We start from the raw sequence: 18,024 nt of genomic DNA on the forward strand, positions 1-18,024 counted from the left end.
TAAGTATATAGTAAATGCTGTGAACTTAAAAAACAAACATGCATATCTTCATACAGGGCTCTCATGCATCACCCCACCACTAGCACTTTCATATTGTGATACATTAGTTAAAAATTATTAAAGAGCATTATCAAAGTGTACACTCAGTGGCTCTCATTTTCATTACAGAGCTGTACTGTCATCTCCTCGGTCAATTACGAAGGCTTTCATTACCCCAAAAGGAAAAATCTCACACCCCCTTATACCCCCCCTATTCTTTTATAATGCATATTTAAGGCAGGATGTGCCTACCAACACGTCAGGACTCGTTTCTATGCCTAAGAGCCCAAGCGTCTCCTGGGTGCCTCATGTGCAGGACACCCTGTTAGATGCCAGCGAAGCCGCTGAAAGACGACACTTTCGAGTGTCAAGAAACAGAAGTTCAGGGGAGTGGCACATGTGCAGATGCGCAGTGTGGACGGCCCGAAGTACAGGGTGAGGGGTGCGAGGGTGCGGACCCTTGAGCCCAGTGGAGATGAGCACGGAGGGTTCAGAGACCTAAGCGCAGCAGGGAGCCGGGCCGGGCTGCGGCGGGCGGCGGGCTGTGCTGTCCCACGGGCAGCGGGACTGTCCCAACGGCAGCAGGACTGCCTGCCTCGCCCCAGCCTCGCACAGCCTACGTTAGCAGAGCTGGGGATTTTTGCCACCCTGTTGGTGAGAAATGGTACCTCTGTATAGTCTCTCTTATGCGTGAAGTTGGAAATCTTCACAAGGTTGAGTCGTTTGCATTTCTTTTTTTCTGTGAATTTTTCATGTCTAGTCTTTTTTTTTCTGTAAGAATATTAGCCTTTTTCTTCTTCTCTGTTTTTAGAAGCACTTTATGTGTTCAGGACATCAAATTTATGTCTGCGAATGAAGTTGCAACTGTTTTTTTCCCGTTCATCACTCATCTTTTTTTCTTTGCTTGTCATATCGTTTAGCCATGCCAAATAAAATTTTTTTCTTTCCAGGAAGAAGAGTTAGAAAGGCTCCCAAATTATAGAAGAATATACCCATTATTCTAGTACTTGCAAGACTTTACCTCTTTTTAAAAAAATGTATTTAAGTATATTCTTCATATAAACATACATAAACAATAAATGTATAGTAATTGTTGTGAACTTACAAGACAAACATATATAACATCATACAGTGTTCTCATAACTCACCCTACACCAATACCTTGCATGGTTGTTAAACCTTTTTAACTAATGATTAAAGAGCATTGTCAAACTATTACTACTAACCAAAGTATTTAATTAAACTTGTGACCCACTTAGAACGTATCCATGGCAGTCTGATATTATTTATGGATTCCAAAAAGAGATTTAGATTATGTTTGTGCACTGGTCTGTTCCTCTGGGGATAACCCTTTGATTGTATTAGATTCAGCTGAGACGTCTGATTAAAGTATGTTAAGATTAGGGATTGATTCAACCACGTCATTAGAGTGTGACTTGGCATTGAATCCCAGCCCCCTTGGTGGGCATAAAACAGACTCAAGAATGGAAGTAGATACACAGGAGAAGAACACAGAGGAGGAGAGGCAGCTCATTAGACACGGCAGAGGCCCCGGGAAGAGAGATGAGCCTGTTAGTCTACAGCTGACCTTGTGAAGAGAGCAGAGCAGCTGAGCCCGGAAAGAAACGAGCCCCAGGGAGAGAGACGAGCCTTATGCCAGCCCACAGCTGAGACTGGAAGAAGCTGGGACCACAGAGCCTTAAGAGGAAGAGGAAGGCTGGACCCTCGCAGACATGATCAGCCATCTTGCTTCAACATGTGGTCGATGACTTTGGGTGAGAAAGTACCTCTTCTGATGCCTTGATTAGGACTCTTCAGGGCCTTGTGACTGTACATTTCTACCCTAAATAAATAACCTTTATAAAAGCCAACAGATCTCTGGTACTTTGCATCATCGCCCATTTTGACTGACTAATACAGTATCCTTGTACCTTGTATAAGGAATTGAGCTAATTTTATCTTTTCCCATATATCTGTCCACTTACCATAATACCACTTATTAAAAATACATCTTTTCAGATAGAATGATAGGGCAAATATGGGAAAATGTTAAATTTGGTGCATCTGGCTGGGGGGATAGGTGTATATTGGAGTTCTCTGTATGGGGTTTGTATTATCTTTGTAACTATTTTGTAAGTTTGAAAGTATTTCAAAAGAAAAAGGTTAAATAAACACATCTTTTCCTCGCTAATCTGAGATGCCATCTTTATCATGTAGTAAATTGCTAGGTAATTATATCTTTCCCCCTCCTCAGGGTTTTCCTTTCTAGCTGTTTTGTTTTGCCAAATAACTTTTATAATCAAATTGTCTGACTCCAGAAAGAACCAGATGGTATTTATGGGACTTGGGAGGGAGTAGATAGAGTTTAGTTTATAAACCAACTATAACCTCTCCTGACTTCTTCATAGAGTTGAGGCTTCCTATGCGAAAACATGAGGTATCTTTTCGTCTATTCTAGTGTAATTATTTTTATTGTTTTCCTCATAAAGGATTTGGCCATTTTTAGTTAACTGTATGCTTAACTATTTTATCATCTTCTTTATTTATTTATTTATTTTTAGGAGGTACTGGGGATTGAACCTAGGACCTTGTACGTGGGAAGCAGGTGCTCAACCAATCAGCTACATCCACACCCCATCATCTTTATTACTATCGTAAATAGGGTCTTTTCTCCCTTTATCTCCTAATTTATTTTGTTTGTATATAAAAAGGCTATCAGGTTTTATACATTAATTTTGTAACCCACTACTTCACTGATTTAGTATTTTTTCCAACATTTCATTTTGGATTTCTCAAGTGTACAGCCACATCACCTCCAAAGAGAGACATTCTTACATTTCCCTCTCCAATTCTTATGTCACTAATTGCTTCTTTTACCCAATTGCATTGGCTAGTAATGCCACAGTACAGTTTTAAGTAGCAGTGCGGAGAGCTGACATCTTTGGCTTTTCCTGATCTCAGCAGGAAAGACTCCAGTGTTACTTCATTAAGATGCTTGCAAAGCCTAAAATATTTTACCCTCTACTCCTTTCAGAAAGTTTACCATCCTCTTCTGTAGAATAAGAGACCTAGAAGACAATAAGTAGTTGCATGGTTAAAAAAAAAAAAGGTGGAAAAATAAGACAAAGAAATTTGAACACCACCCCTTTTTCTGGACAATATTAAGGAATCACTGTTAATTTTTTAAAGCATGATAGTGGTAATGTTGTTATGTTTTTTAAAGTCATTATTTTTTAGGGATGCATAATAAAATATTAATAGATGAAATGGATGCGAAGTCTGCTTCAGAATTACTGAGGGGTGGGAGGAATAGATGAGGATTCGGGTGAGTAAGAAGCCTCATGTGATGAATTGTTGAGGCTGGGTGGTGTACCTGCTGGATCCTTTACACTCTTATTTCTACTTTTGTATCTTGGAGTATTTTTTTAACAAATCAATTTTATTGATACATATTAATGAAGCATAAATATAGTCGAAGTGTACAATAAATGGTATTTGGTATGAGCACATAGTTGTGCATTCATCACTTTGGCATATTTTTAAAGTGAAAAGTTTAAAACATATTTAGAGCTCTGCGTCCCCCAACTTGCCTTCCTCACCAAGCATACATCGTGAATATTTTATAGAGAACATCTCTAAAATTTAAAAGTAATCCTGGCTCTAGAAGTGATATGGATCAATTGGGCATCATGACATTTTGAATATGAAAGAAAATTTTGGTTCCAGGTAAATAAAAACCTGTGTTTCAGTAACAGAGCTTAAAATAAAGACAACACTCAATTAAAGTACAACTAACCAATAATGTTTACTTCATGTATCTGGTGGTCTGGCACTAATTTTGCTATTCAGTCGCATTCCAAGCTTGTTTTAAATTATGCAGTGAACTGCATTTTTTTGGAAGTTACTTCCTGGTTAGCTTTATTTGTATATGAACCCCACATCAGATTCCACTTTTCATAATAGACATTCCAGCCCTATTAAATGTTTTAAGACTCTGCTTAACTGACTTTGGGCCTAGGAAGACAATATTTTTTAAAAGCCTGAACATAAAAATCAAATTTAATATATCAAATATTGCTCTGAGGATGATTTTTACATTATTGTTGTTGGACCCATTAAGATTAGAACTAATTGAGTTATGGAATAATTATAGGGTATCTTCTTTTTTTCAAAAATTGCCAGCATCTATAGCATTGCTTATACTTATTATGTTTTTGTAACAGAGGAAAACAATAATGTCTTCACCTCTCTTAGCTTGAGAGTAATACAACTTAATCTTATATTGATGAAAAAACATGAATTTTGATTTTGTTAAGGATTTCACATAGGAAGTACATAAGGATATTGTTTTTTCCCAGGTTTATATAGTTGGATACTAAAGCAGCTCTTTTTTTTTCTTCCGTGAATCATTATTTTCACTTTACTTCTCAGAGTTTATGGTCCAGCAGAATCTCAGAGAATAGTGTTTGAAGAAATGCGTCCACTACTCATATCTCTTTTGGATGGGTGAGTGAATTTTTAGGACCTGTTATGACAGATACATTTAAATACAAGTCAATGTTATTCATGCTATAGAATCAGAATGTGACATTAAGCCTGAATATTTTACATGATCACAGAGCAAATCTATAACTAAATGGTGATCCAGTATATATTAACAGAAAACATTTATCTGCCTGCTTGGGAAAAAGTGTGAAAATGATTTGATTTGATGAATACATGTTAAATGGGTACATATACCTTAGGTTTCAAATTATATTTTAGTTGCATTGTGTGAGGACATAAGACTGATATAGCAGCTGCTTTCCTCTCTAGATTCATTTTACATTTCAGATTTTTGAAAGTCATTTAAGAATGCTAACATCAGATTGAAGGACTTTTCCTTTGGGGAATTATCCTACGTTTCATTGGAAAGACTGCTACTGATTTCAAAGGCAAGGGGTCATAATTTTGGGGGAAAAAAAAAAAGACTATTTCTTGAGCAGTAAATTAAACCAGGTTTGTGCATTTATCTGAGACACCATGAGCCAAGACTTTCTACTCCAGGGTATTTTTGAATATCTCAGTTTTGTGGGGAAGTCTCCTTTAAGCTTCCTGAAGAAAACTTATTTGTGTTTGCCCGGCAAAGGCTAGTGCACAGCCAACTACAACAAGATAGAGGCTGTAATCACAGTGCTGTGGTTTTATAACCACAGCGTGCTAGGCTTCTATGGAACATTCCCTGAGTGCTCAAAAGCCATATAATCTGATAGGCGAGGTCAACATCAGAAGGCCACATACTTCCACCGCACAGATGCACACACTGCCATTGTCCCTATTCTTATACTTTGCCACTTCCACTTGACCTCTTCTTCTGGAATACTGGGCTTTTTATATCCATCCGAAAAAAAGTTCTTCCGTTGAAAACTATAGACGTGTCTCTTTTTTTTTCAGTAGGCATCTTTTAAGTAAGTAGAAGCACATTCCAGAAATGAAAAAGGCATAGTGGTTAAAGCTCTCTTTGCCAGAGTTGCCTTTCCATTACAAATATGAAACAGATGGCATTATTTTAAGCCTTAAACTTCTCTTCACTGGGATGCTTCTTTTCACCCTACGTTCCTAAGAGGTTTGACAGGTCCCTTTAAGAACTCATTTATGACATCTGCAGTAAAAGTGATGCCTCCCACAAAGAAATATATATATACATAAACTGTCTCAGGGAAGGTAGAAGAGATGTAGAAGGTAGTGAGGGTTTTGTTATAAACACCTTGAGATTTTTTTAATCTGGAAGAAAAAGGATGATAGCTTCGAAGTCCTTCATCAGGCTTTGCCCTAATTTAGGACTTCCATTATCTTTTTTTTTTTTTACTTTTAATAATAATAACCTTTATTTCTAGAGAAGTTTTAAATTGATAGAAAAATTACACCAAAAGTATAGGGTGGTCTCACATGAAAGCCTATAAAACTGTACAGCACAAAGTGTAAATCATAATGTAAACATACACTTTGGTTAGTCCCATTGCTTCCATTTTGGTTCTTCGATTGTAACAAATGTACCACACTAATGTAAGATAGCTTTTTAAAAAATTATTATTTTTAAAATTTTTAAAGTAGCTTTTGAGAACATAAATGTTGCATTAAAAATATAGGAGTGTCCCATATATGCCCTTCCTCCCCCCACCTGAATTTCCCACATTAACAACATCCCTCATTAGTGTGCTACATTTGTTACAATTGATGAGCACGTATTGAAGCTACTAACCATGAATTACTGGATTGAATCTAACAGAGAAGCTTGGAGACTCAGGGTTCACTGGTGCTTTTTGTGTCACTGTTCTAGGTGTGACTCAGATGTCAGTCAATCAGAACATGTTCTCAAAAGCATTTGATCAAAATCGCCTTAATTTGTGTGAACTGCTATAGGAATACCAAATAATTTTTTTATTTTAATAGCGAAATCTCCTTCAGTGTTGATGGATTAAATCAGGATTCTCAGGGTGGGGCCTCTGCTTTGATATTTTGTTAACTCTCCGGGTGATTCTGATTCACAGCTGGAGACCTGCTTTGAGCCAGGGACCTCCTTAGCCTTTCGCCAGCTGTGGGCTTCAAGCCAGATGTATCTGTACCTTTAAGGCTAAGAAAATCACCGAAAGAATGTTATTTTATATCACAAACTTATTTCAAATGTTTTTCCAATGTCTCTGATCTTCCCATTGATATTTTGGGCTAAAGAAAACATCGGGAAAAAAATTTGGTCCTCCTGTTCTTTGCAATAAGCTGTAGCCAAATAATTCCAAGTTGTAGAATTGCCAGGTACTAGTTAATACCTGTCACCTAGAAGACACCAAGGACTTGTGGTTGACTATGAATAAGAGGACCCCAAAATCTCAGAATAACAACGTATAAAAATGTGTGTTACAATCTTAAGAGTAAGTATAATAAGCATTGCTAGCAATTAGTTACATAAGTAACTGGGAAACATCCATTTTTAGATCAAAAGTAAATATGTACATTGTATATCACTTAATATACATTATAGTAAGCTTGACTTCATGAAGATAAAATTACAGCAGGCAATTCTATTACAACATTAAAAATTGAAAATGAACTTATTTGAATTTTACCCAAATAAGTTAGGGTCCCTGTGCAAACGTGAACTGGCCACACAAAGCACATATCAAAACAGTAGGAGGAAGAAGAATTGATGAAATGTATATTGTGTGCATGTAAGCATGGATATAATTTAGTTCAATATGGTATAACAAAATAGAAAAAAAAAGTTGTAGTTAAAGAAAAGCTTAATTTATAAGGAATTGAGATAACAGGGGGGTGGAAAACTAAATTGATTGAAGTTCTTCATCCAAGGAAAAATTTTTCTTAAAATCAAATTATGGTGGAGCAGGTGTAGCTCAGTGGTTAAACACCTGCTTCGGATGTGCAAGGTCCTGGGTTCAATCCTGGGTACCTCCTAAAAAAAAAACAACTCAAAATATGGCACTAGAGCCGATCTGTGTTTTGTTATACTAAAATCTATTTTGGTTTTAGGTACAATGTTTGCGTTATGGCTTATGGACAGACAGGAAGTGGGAAGAGCTATACCATGTTGGGACCGTATTCTAAAGACGAGCCTGCTCTGCCATCAGAATGTCACGATGATTTAGGAATTATTCCCAGAGCTGCTGAAGAGCTCTTCAGGTACCTCTGATGGCGGTAACTACGAGGAATGAGCAGCAAAGAAATATAATAGCTGTACAAGAAAGTGAAATATGAGTGGTCTAATAGATTGTATGAGAAACGAATTACTCATTGAAGATGACCTAAACTATTATTCTTTTCAGAATGCACTGAAAACTACTAAGTGTGGATGGAGTTTCTCTGTTCTAACATGGGAAGGGAAAAGGGGTCCAGGGGACAGAGCAGAAAAGCCCTGCTGTGTTTTCCTTGCCTACTGCTCTCACTAAATAGAGTAGACACATCTGTCTCTTTTTAGGAGTTATCGCAAATAGGTCGTGTGGGAGAGTCTCCCATTTCATTAACACATCCCGAAAAGAGAACCACTGTCATTGTCAAGATTTTACTAAAAAAAAAAAAAAAAAAAAATTACTCCTAGAAATAAAAAAAATAGTGATTTGTCTGCAGCAATCCCTATTTAGTAGGTAAAGCCTGGGATTATTCTTGTAGTCCTCAAGCTTTCATTCTTTTGGTTTAGTCATTAATCCTGCCTGCCTTTGTGAAATCCCTATGCAGGATATTGATTTCCCTGGGTTTGTATTCTGCTTTATAAGAGCCCTGGGCTTGTTCTGTAGCTCGGTGTTGTGTTTTCCCAACTAGCCACAGGCTCCTTGAGTGAAGGTACCGCCAAGCTTGGTTTTTACAGTGAATCCCATTGTCTTCGTGGGTTCCTTACTTGCTGGAGATTTTTTTTTTTTTTTTTTTTTTTAAATTTTTTTATTTTTTATTGACTTTGTAATAATATTACATTAAAAATATATATGTGAGGTCCCATTCAACCCCACCCCCCCACCCCCCCTCTCCCCCCCCCCCAACAACACTCGTTTCCATCATCATGACACATCCATTGGATTTGGTAAGTACATCTTTGGGCACCTCTGCACCTCATATACATTGGTTCACATCATGGCCCATACTCTCCTCTATTCCATCATGTAGGCCCTGTGAGGATTTACAATGTCCGGTGATTACCTCTGAAGCACCATCCAGGGCAGCTCCATGTCCCGAAGATGCCTCCACCTCTCATCTCTTCCTGCCTTTCCCCATACCCTTTGTCCATTATGTCCACTTTTCCCAATCCAATGCCACCTCTTCTATGTGGACACTGGATTGGTTGTGTCCATTGCACCTTTATGTCAAGAGGAGGCTCAGATTCCACCTGGATGCTGGATGCAATCCTCCCATTTTCAGTTGTAATCACTCTAGGCTCCATGGTGTGGTGGTTGTCCTTCTTCACCTCCATCTTAGCTGAGTGTGGTAAGTCCAATAAATCAGATTGTAGGTGCTGGAGTCTGTTGAGGCTCAGGATCTGGCTATCACATTGTCAGTCCAGAGATTCAAATCCCCTAAATATATCTTAAACCCCAACATTAACTGCACCTCCAGCACATTACTTGCTGGAGATTTTTATTTCTGTTTCTGTCCCTTTCATGCCTGTAAAAGGCCAGACCACGACGTAAGAATGCCTGTAACATTCTAATATTTTGGTACCTCTTCAGACCACTACTCCTTAAGTATTTGTGCACTTAAACAGAAGGCTTTCTTGATCGGATTCTGCTGCTCACTTCCGAAAAACACTTGGCAAAATGTTTCCTGCTTTTCTGCCGTTCCTGTTCCTCAATTTTCTTTTGTGAGTGTCAGAATCAGACCATTTTCTTAGGAAACTAAATGCGTCAGGATGGGTTAGATTGTGCTGCAGTAACGAACACTCCGAAAACCTCAACGGCTTTGTGATCCCGAGGTCAACGAGGGCGCTCGGCCCACGGTAAGCACCCAGAGCACATGCTTGCACGTGCACGGAGGTGGGGAAAGAGGCTGCCGAGCTACCCAGGAGCTCTCAGGAATTCTGCAGGCCTAACGCGCGTCAGCCCTGCCCGCGTTTCACTGGCCAGAACAAGCCATGCGAGTTCAACAGAGCAGGACTGGAGGGAGTGGGGCAGAACCTAATTCAATAAAATGCAGGCCATCACAGAGATATACTAAAAGGTTGTTAGTTTAGATAACAAATATCTCATTCCTGGGACACTGCACCATATCATGTGCCACTGAGTTAATAATTTCCAGAGACACTAACTGCAGGTGTGTGTCGTAAGAATTCTGCACCTACTTAGGTCAGTGCTCGTGAGGAGTGTTTTTATTTCTTCTCAAGGAAATTCTCAGAGGGTAACAGTCACCTCTAGCTTGGAAGCTAAAGAACTGCCAATTGAGAACACGGGTGGCTTTCCTTGGCATCACTTGGAAAGAGGAATACTGGGAAAATCTGGAAATCGGTGAAAGGATTTGCAGTGTATGCTGCAGAGAAGAAAGTTTATGGGAGGAAAAACCTACTCTCTTTTGCTATTACCAGATAGCCTTCATTCATACAGGGGCTCACTTACCTATCTATTCAACAGAGTACCTGCGCTATATGGTACTTTACCATAGCATCTTTCTGAGTAACTTTCCCAGTTAATGTTAGTGTGGAAAATAGAAATCATGGAACACCTGCCCAATTAATTTTCTCCCTAGTCCAGCAAACTTTTTAAAAAAAAAGATTTATTTATTTATTTCTCTCCCCTCCCCCCCCACCCCGGTTGTCTGTTCTCTGTGTCTGTTTGCTGCGTCTTCTTTGTCTGCTTCTGTTGTCGTCAGCGGCATGGGAATCTGTGTCTCTTTTTGCTGTGTCATCTTGCTGCGTCAGCTCTCCGTGTGGGCGGTGCCATTCCTGGGCAGGCTGCACTTTCTTTCGCACTGGGCGGCTCTCCTTATGGGGTGCACTCCTTGCGCGTGGGGCTCCCCTGCATGGGGACACCCCTGCATGGCAGAGCACTCCCTGCACGCATCAGCACTGCACATGGGCCAGCTCCACACGGGTCAAGGAGGCCCGGGGTTTGAACTGCAGACCTCCCGTGTGGTAGATGGACACCCTAACCACTGGGCCAAGTCCACCGCCCCAGCAAACTTTTAAGGCCACAAGATGGAGGGGTCAAGAGAAAGAGGCAGCGACTGAAGTTAGAAACCAGGAGAGAACAGTGGGGCATTTAGCTAATCCTCACACTATATCTTGTATGTCTGCTTTCTTCTTAACCTGTAACTGTAGAATTCCAAGGAATTAGCAAAACCCTGACTGATGAGGAAGATGTGGTCTCACAGTGGTTTAGAGAGTTTTATTTCATCATATTCCCAGCGCAAGTCAAGAGCTTGCTTACAAGAATAATTCAGCCTTAAGATGAAAATATACCGCTCCAATGGACAGTAAATTCAGCGGAGGTGCTTTATTTTTAATAGGTTTCACCTATGCTTGGTTCTGGAACTCACAAAATGGAGCTTATCTATACAGAAGCCAAGAAAATGGCAAAGAATGTGGAAACCAAATAATTTAAGGAGCACTTGAAAACACTGTTAGCTGGCCAAAAATTCTGTGGAAGGAGATTGGTTAGGTAAACATTTGGACTGTTAGAATGATCTAGAATGGAATAAACAGCTTCATCAAATAGTGAAGTCACATTTTAGAAGGTGTTGAAATCACTGCAGAAAAAAATAGTTTTTTAAATGTTTTGCGTCTTGGGGCATAGAATGATAAATTAAAATGTTATAAGTCTCCCATCAGAGTGGGGCAATTGAGAGTATTAGAATCCTTCAAACAAAAATTTTTTAATCTCTATTCTTCCAATTGCGTGACCCTGGGTTGGCACTTAACCTCTCTAAGCCTCACATTAATCATTTGCAAAACGAGAATAATAGTCCAAACATGGAAAAGTTTCTACTGCTCCATTTTCTAATCACATACAGACAAGATCTGGAAATGAACGTGTGCAGGCAGATTTGTGGATGTTTGGGTCTGCACAACTTAAAATGCAAGCAATCTGTCTGCCCACACGAAAACTATTGTAGCATGAGGCATTGATACCAGACAGTGCTTACATGACCTTTTTACCCTAAAAACTGTTACTCTTGTATTGGTGGGATTACCAAAGGAAGGCATTTTAAACAAGCTATAATGCCATTTTTGGCATTCTTTCTGCTCTACCTCCTCTTTGTCTTCCTTCTAAATTTGATTGCTTCCAACTCATCCTTCAATAGTTAGCTCAGCTGTCACGCTTATCCACAAAATGTATTGTTTTTCTGTGTGCCAGACATGTCAGTGGCACAAAAGATATAATAAAAATGAATGTGATGGGGAAGCAGATGTGGCTCAAGCATTTGGGCGCCTGCCTACCGCTGGGGAGGTCCTGGGTTCGGTTTCCACACTTTCCAGAAAAGAAGAGCAAGACAGCGAGCTGACCTGAGGTGTGGTGAGCTGATGCAACAAGATGACACAATGAGGAAACACAGTGAGAGACACAGTAAAGCAGGGGAGTGAAGGTGGCTCAAGAGATTGAGCACCTTTGTCCCACGTGGGAGGTCTTGGGTTCAGTTGCTGGTGCCTCCTAAAGAGAAGACAAGCACACACGAAGAGAGCTCAACTAATGGACACAGAGAGCAGACAGCAAACACAAACAACAAGGGCGGGGGAGATAAATAAAATCTTTTTTTTTTTATAGTGAACATGATAGGTTTTCTACCCTCAGAAATAGAATGGCAACAAACGAACTGTTATGATTCAGGAGAATGTGTTCAGGAAGAGATGAACCAGATGGAAAGTAGCAAAGATGGACGATGCAGTCAGGGAGGGCTTCTGGGCGAGGCAGCCTCTGCACCCCTCCTGCCCTCTCCCTGGGGTCAGCACCCCTCCTTGGTAACCTCACAGGATCCTATGTCATAAAGTTTATCACACCGTACTCCAATGATCTGTTTACATGTATGTCTTGTCTACTAACCCCTTTGCTTCTTGAAGGCAAAGACTGAAGGCTGTAGCTTTCCCCATTCTTCCTAGAGCCTAGCCAACAACTCAATAAATACTTGCAAAAGGAAGGAATCACTACATTGATCAAATCAAGTACTTCATTTAATGGAAGAAAATCTTTCAAGTTAACTCCTTGGTATTGTGTAGAAAAGAAATTTTTATTTCAGATTTTGTGATACTTAAAAATAACCTATCAATCCTATATAGGAATGTGGCAAAACGCTGAGACTAGATGTATGTCTTCATAGTGCATTTTTTTCTAAATGGAGGGAAGGCGAATGTTTTTAAAATTCACATAATCAATTATCGACATTCTAGTTCTAGAAGAGTGACGTGAATCACTAGTTTAGCTTAAGTTCAGACAGCTATTGTTCTTAAAATATTCTTTTTTCTCTCTCATTTTCTGCTTGTTGTCATTTGTTTCATCTCTAGGAGGCATTGGGAACTGAACCTGGGAACTCCCATGTGGGAGGCAGGCGCCCAACTGCCTGAGCCACAGCCACTCCCTCTCTTAAAGTATTCTTCGCAAGCTCCACTGCTGAGAATCCAGATCTTACTCTTTGCCAATAATTATCTTTACCTGAGAATTTCACGTTTTCTATCTTTGTACTCCATGTTTTTAATTTTCTTAATTGTTTATCATTAGAAAACATTAATTGCTTATTTTACAGCTGTCACTTAGATCAGGATGAAAAACTGAATCAAAGATTGTTTGAAGAGAAAATACTGAGGCTGTAATTTTTCCTCACCTACAAATAACACCCTATCACACTGGACTTCAAGCCCAGTTCTCAGCATACCTTCACGAACAACAAAATCCAGTAGCCAAAGTCTGATTAATTTTAAGGTACACATGTCAGAGAAGCAGTAATCTCCAGACAATGAAGAGAAGCTTTATATGTTCCATGGCTTATTCATTGGTGGATAGTTTTGTAAAGGGAATAAAGTAGGGACCTGGGGAGGGGCTCAAGGAAGGAGATCCAGTGTTAAGGATAGTTTTTTCCTTGTAGTGGAATTGTGAGTATTTTTCCCCTCTAATTGTAGAATCTTTATTTTTAAAAATTTCTGCTGTCATATATAAGGCTGTTTTTACAAGATAGAAATGCCAATATATACAGTGAAAGAAAAAGAATAGCAAGTATGTATGGCAGGCAAGGCATAGAGAGATTGAGAGGTGATGAGTTTTGCTTGTTTTTTGTTTATTATTATTATTGGAATAATGAAAGTGCTCTGGGAATATTTGGGTGATGAATGCACAAATACCTGATTACACCGAATACCAGTGATTATACACTTTGGATGGATTTATGCTTTGTTAATACATATTAATAAACTTGATTGGTTAAAAGAAAATTTCTCCTTTCAGCATATAGTACTTTAAAAGATGAAACAAAAGGTATGTAGTTTGGTTGTCTTTTTAAGAGCCTGAGTAGGTTGTCAGGAGGTCACGAGACATTCTTAATTAAAAGGCACTGTACAAGTGGAAATGGAATATCTTTGAGAAGAGGAAATCAATCTTCTCTGAAGTAGAATAAATTTTAAAATAAACAAACCCCACTATTGGGAAAATGCGTAAAAGAAAGTCCTCAACGTCTAGTTTGCTTTGGACTTCAGTGTAGTGATCAAATTAGACATTGTAAGTCTGACCCAAGGCTACATATTCTTTACACCTTTTCTGTCTTCCGTGTTTCCTGCCTAATGTGTTTAGAATCTTAAGGGTCCCTATTGCTAAAATATTTGATTTAAATATAACTCAGATAAGGATAGTTTATTGGAAGCGGATGTGGCTCAGGCGATTGGGCTCCCGTCTACCCGGGTTTGATTTCTGGGGCCTCCTGGGGAGGGCGAGCCAGCCCTGTGGAGAGCTGACGGCAGACAGCGAGGGCAAACAAGGGGTGGGAGAATAATAAATGAAATAAAATAAATAAAATAAATAAATCTTAGAAAAATATTAATAAATAACTTTGTTACTAAGATTATTCTTCACCCCACCTTTTAAATAGGTCCATCGCTTTTTCCTGAGTAATACTAACATTAGTAAAAATACCTCCATATACTTATTTTTTATTCTTATTTTGTATGTTTTTTCCCCCCAGGCTTATTTCAGAAAACCCATCAAGGAGCCCAAGGGTTGAAGTGTCCATAGTGGAAGTTTATAATAATGAAATTTTTGACCTTTTGGCCAAAGACAGTTCTACGCTGGTGTCTGGGGTGAAGCGTGACGTGATCACCAGCAGAGAAGGAAAGAAGGAGCTCCTCCAGCTGACCTCCGAGTGCGTATTCAGTCCAGTCCACGGCCAGGAGCCTCGGCTTTTTAAAACAAGCCCAGACCTCAAAGGGCTCCCAAGTAGAACACTAGCCAACTCAGCAGCACCCAGCAGCCAGCAGCCCGCTGTGGGTGGGTCTCAGTGCCCACTGCGTGTTCTGCAATTTTCAGTTTGCTTTTAAAACATTTTTTTAAGCCTTTATAAGATCTTCTGGAGCAGTATTATTTCCATGTCACAGGTGAGAAAACGGGCTTGGAGGGCTGAACAGCTGGCTACTAAGACAGCGTATGGACTTGAACAGGGCTCCAAAGCCAAGGCCCACTAGCCACTAGGGGAGCTGCCAGGACTGAGCGGGACAGCCTCAGGTGTCTTTGTGCACCTCCTGTTAGCAGACTCTGTTTCAAATAGCAGTTCTCTCTGGTGGTCTCAGGAGACACGCACAATAAACTGCACAGCCATCAGTCGCTGCCAAGTGCCCTAAGAACTTCTGGCCCTGTCACGAGCCAGATGGCCTCCTCCTGCCATCTCGACACTTTGCTCGGATCTCCTTCCTCTGCTTGTTCATGTTCCTACTCCTTTTTCCCTTTAATGTGACGTAACCCCAACTCTAACCTAAGGCCTCCCTTGAACAGCCGATCCTTTTTAAGTATTTCTTCCAGTTTCTGAGCGAGAACATCCAGTGGGCCCACTGAGCGTGCTCAGCACACCCTGGAGAAGGGGCCGGTTCCTGGGCTCTAGGGAGCCCCCTCTTTTGTTTCCACCAGTGGGAAGTGGGTTTCTCTGGGAACAGAAACCGAGGAAGCCAAGGCAAGGAGCAGGAGCGCCTGCCCAAGCAGGAGCGCAAAGTCTGGGGGTGGAAAACACGGCCCCCAAGGCGTGGATGAGAGGGAGACGGGGCCAGGCTGGGGCCGGCACGGGTGTTCCTCTGAGGACATCCCAGGAGGAGAGACGGCGGAGAACAGCTGAGGCTCAGAGGAAGCCTGCAGGAACGTCTCGAGGCGGACCTTGCGGGCTCCTCGAGAAGGACCGCAGAAGGTGGTTCCCCAGTTCCCTCTTGAATTTGCTAGTGGGAAGCCCCCCTTTCCCGAGTAACTCTGTCCAGTCTTTGCTTCTTGTCTGATTCAAATAGTTACCCCTTAAATAATCCACTGCCATAAATATCACCAGAAAGGCCAAAGGATGCATTTTCTGTGATTTCATCTAAGGAACCTCTTTGGAGGCAGAATTATATGCATTGCAGGTTTATTAATTTAAATTTATGATTAGTTCTGTAAGTCACAAGAGGCATCCTATATCCTGTTTCTGAAACTGTTGCAGGCCTGTGCCCCGCCTCACGCTGCCAGCTTTGTTACGTAACTAGACACACACCTTAAACACGTGCAAAGATCAGCATTTTCTGGAACACGCTAACAAATCATCTTGTACAAGTGAGAATCCTCATATTAAGCAAATACTCTCCTCAGAGTTCTGTGCGTTTTTAGATGGTACCAGGGATTGAACCCAAGACTTTGTAGATAGGAAACAGGTGCTCAAACCCCTGAGCTTCACCCTCTCCCCTCTATGTTTTTTTTTAAGATTTATTTTTTATTTATTTATTTATACATTGTCTGCTCTCTCTGTCCATTCGTTGTGTGTTCATCTGTGTCTGCTTGCATTCTTGTCAGCAGCACTGGGAATCTGTGTTTCTTTTTGTTGCGTCATCTTGCTGTGTCAGCTCTCCGTGTGTATGTGGCATCACTCCTGGGCAGGCTGCACTTTTTTCACACTGGGCGCTCCTTACGGGGCACACTCCTTGTGCGTGGGGCTCCCCTACGCGGGGGACACCCCTGCGTGGCAGGGCACTCCTTGCGCCCATCAGCACTGCACATGGGCCAGCTCACCACATGGTCTAGAGGCCCTGGGTTTGAACCCTGGACCTCCTATGTGGTACGCAGGCACTCTATCCATTGAGCCAAATCCGCTTCCCCTTTTTGTGTTTTAAATCCACCTGTTGTGTCAGGTTTGCTGCCAGTGAGGAGTCACCTAAAATGGCAACTCAGAAAATAACCTAGATGGGCCTCTCCCCTCATTGGCAGAGACTCGGTAGGCTCCCTGTCCTGGGACCTCAGCGTCAGGGAAGGGCCTGTAAGCGATCTTTAGTATTTTAAGAATCCTACAGTAAACAACACATTTAACAATGCACAAGACAAACAAAACATTGAGCTTCTGCTTAACTCCTGTTGATGAAAAGTTCTGATTAGTGAAACTAAAATGGAGAAATAAACTTTTTATTTCTTAAGTTTAATTTGATATGCAATATACTTTAAAAACTTGGGTTCAAAAACCAAAACAAGAAAAACACTTGAGGTACATTAGGGTATAATAAATCGATAAATGCTTGATGTTGAATAAGGTTGAGAACCTCTGGTTTGGTTCTAAAACAGTTGATTATTTCAGGATAAGAAATCGCAGAGATACACAGGTCAATTAAGCCTCATAAAAGCACCATACTTATCAAGACTCAGCTAATGAAAATCCAAATGAAAAATTTTACTTTGTTAGGTTTTATTTAGGCAAAGATTTGCTTCAGTCTGCTTTCTTGAAGCAAATACGTTTACTTAGATTATAGAAGAGTCTTCTTCTAACCAAAGTTGATTTTAGGACAGACAGCTCTTGCCCTCACCCCAGTCAACCTGGAAGGGGTGCGTTGCCTGTGAGATGCGGTTCAGCATTCCTTTTACTTTTTGCGTGCTCTTTCACATCTGTTGTCCTCTGCCAGGTCCGTTAGCAGTGCGGGAGAATTCATGAACCTTGTCACCGGAGGGCTGCAGCTGAGGGCGAAACACCCCACCTGGGTCCACGCAGATTCTTCCAGATCGCACCTGGTGATCACAGCGACCCTGACGGCAGCCGCCTCCCCTGGCAGCGCTGGTAAGTCGCCGTATTTGACTGGCCGTTCACAAGGAATAGAAATCCACTTAAGTAGCTGAAAAAAAAAACATGTCCTGGCAGGATCTTGAGTTCTCTCTCAGAACCCAAGAGTAGGAACTGCCACCACATCTTTTGAGGACCTGGACCTCAAACCCCAAAAGCTCCCGGCAACCTAGGCAGAGAAGGAAAGTGAGGATGGGAGGGAAGGAAAATGCTTTGTTTAATAAATACAACACATTCAGAAAAAATAGAGTATATTTATACTTGGGATTA

The 18,024-nt window shown here is 40.7% G+C and overlaps 1 protein-coding gene across 4 annotated transcripts in view; it reads left to right on the top strand.

Annotated features, from left to right (window-relative positions):
* Window positions 1–18,024, top strand: part of KIF25 (kinesin family member 25) — a 101,382-nt gene that overhangs the window by 76,483 nt on the left and 6,875 nt on the right. For 3 of the 4 annotated variants that reach the window (XM_012525512.3, XM_023589059.2, XM_023589058.2), the window contains 4 exons: window positions 4,471–4,545; window positions 7,564–7,713; window positions 14,671–14,847; window positions 17,600–17,751. In XM_012525512.3, coding sequence (XP_012380966.1) covers window positions 4,471–4,545; window positions 7,564–7,713; window positions 14,671–14,847; window positions 17,600–17,751 — 554 coding nt within the window. The remainder of the gene's footprint in view (window positions 1–4,470; window positions 4,546–7,563; window positions 7,714–14,670; window positions 14,848–17,599; window positions 17,752–18,024) is intronic. The other variant, XM_023589060.2, reaches the window with a different exon arrangement.

Source organism: Dasypus novemcinctus, chromosome 28 (genome assembly GCF_030445035.2).
Source record: "Dasypus novemcinctus isolate mDasNov1 chromosome 28, mDasNov1.1.hap2, whole genome shotgun sequence".
Taxonomy (NCBI): domain Eukaryota; kingdom Metazoa; phylum Chordata; class Mammalia; order Cingulata; family Dasypodidae; genus Dasypus; species Dasypus novemcinctus.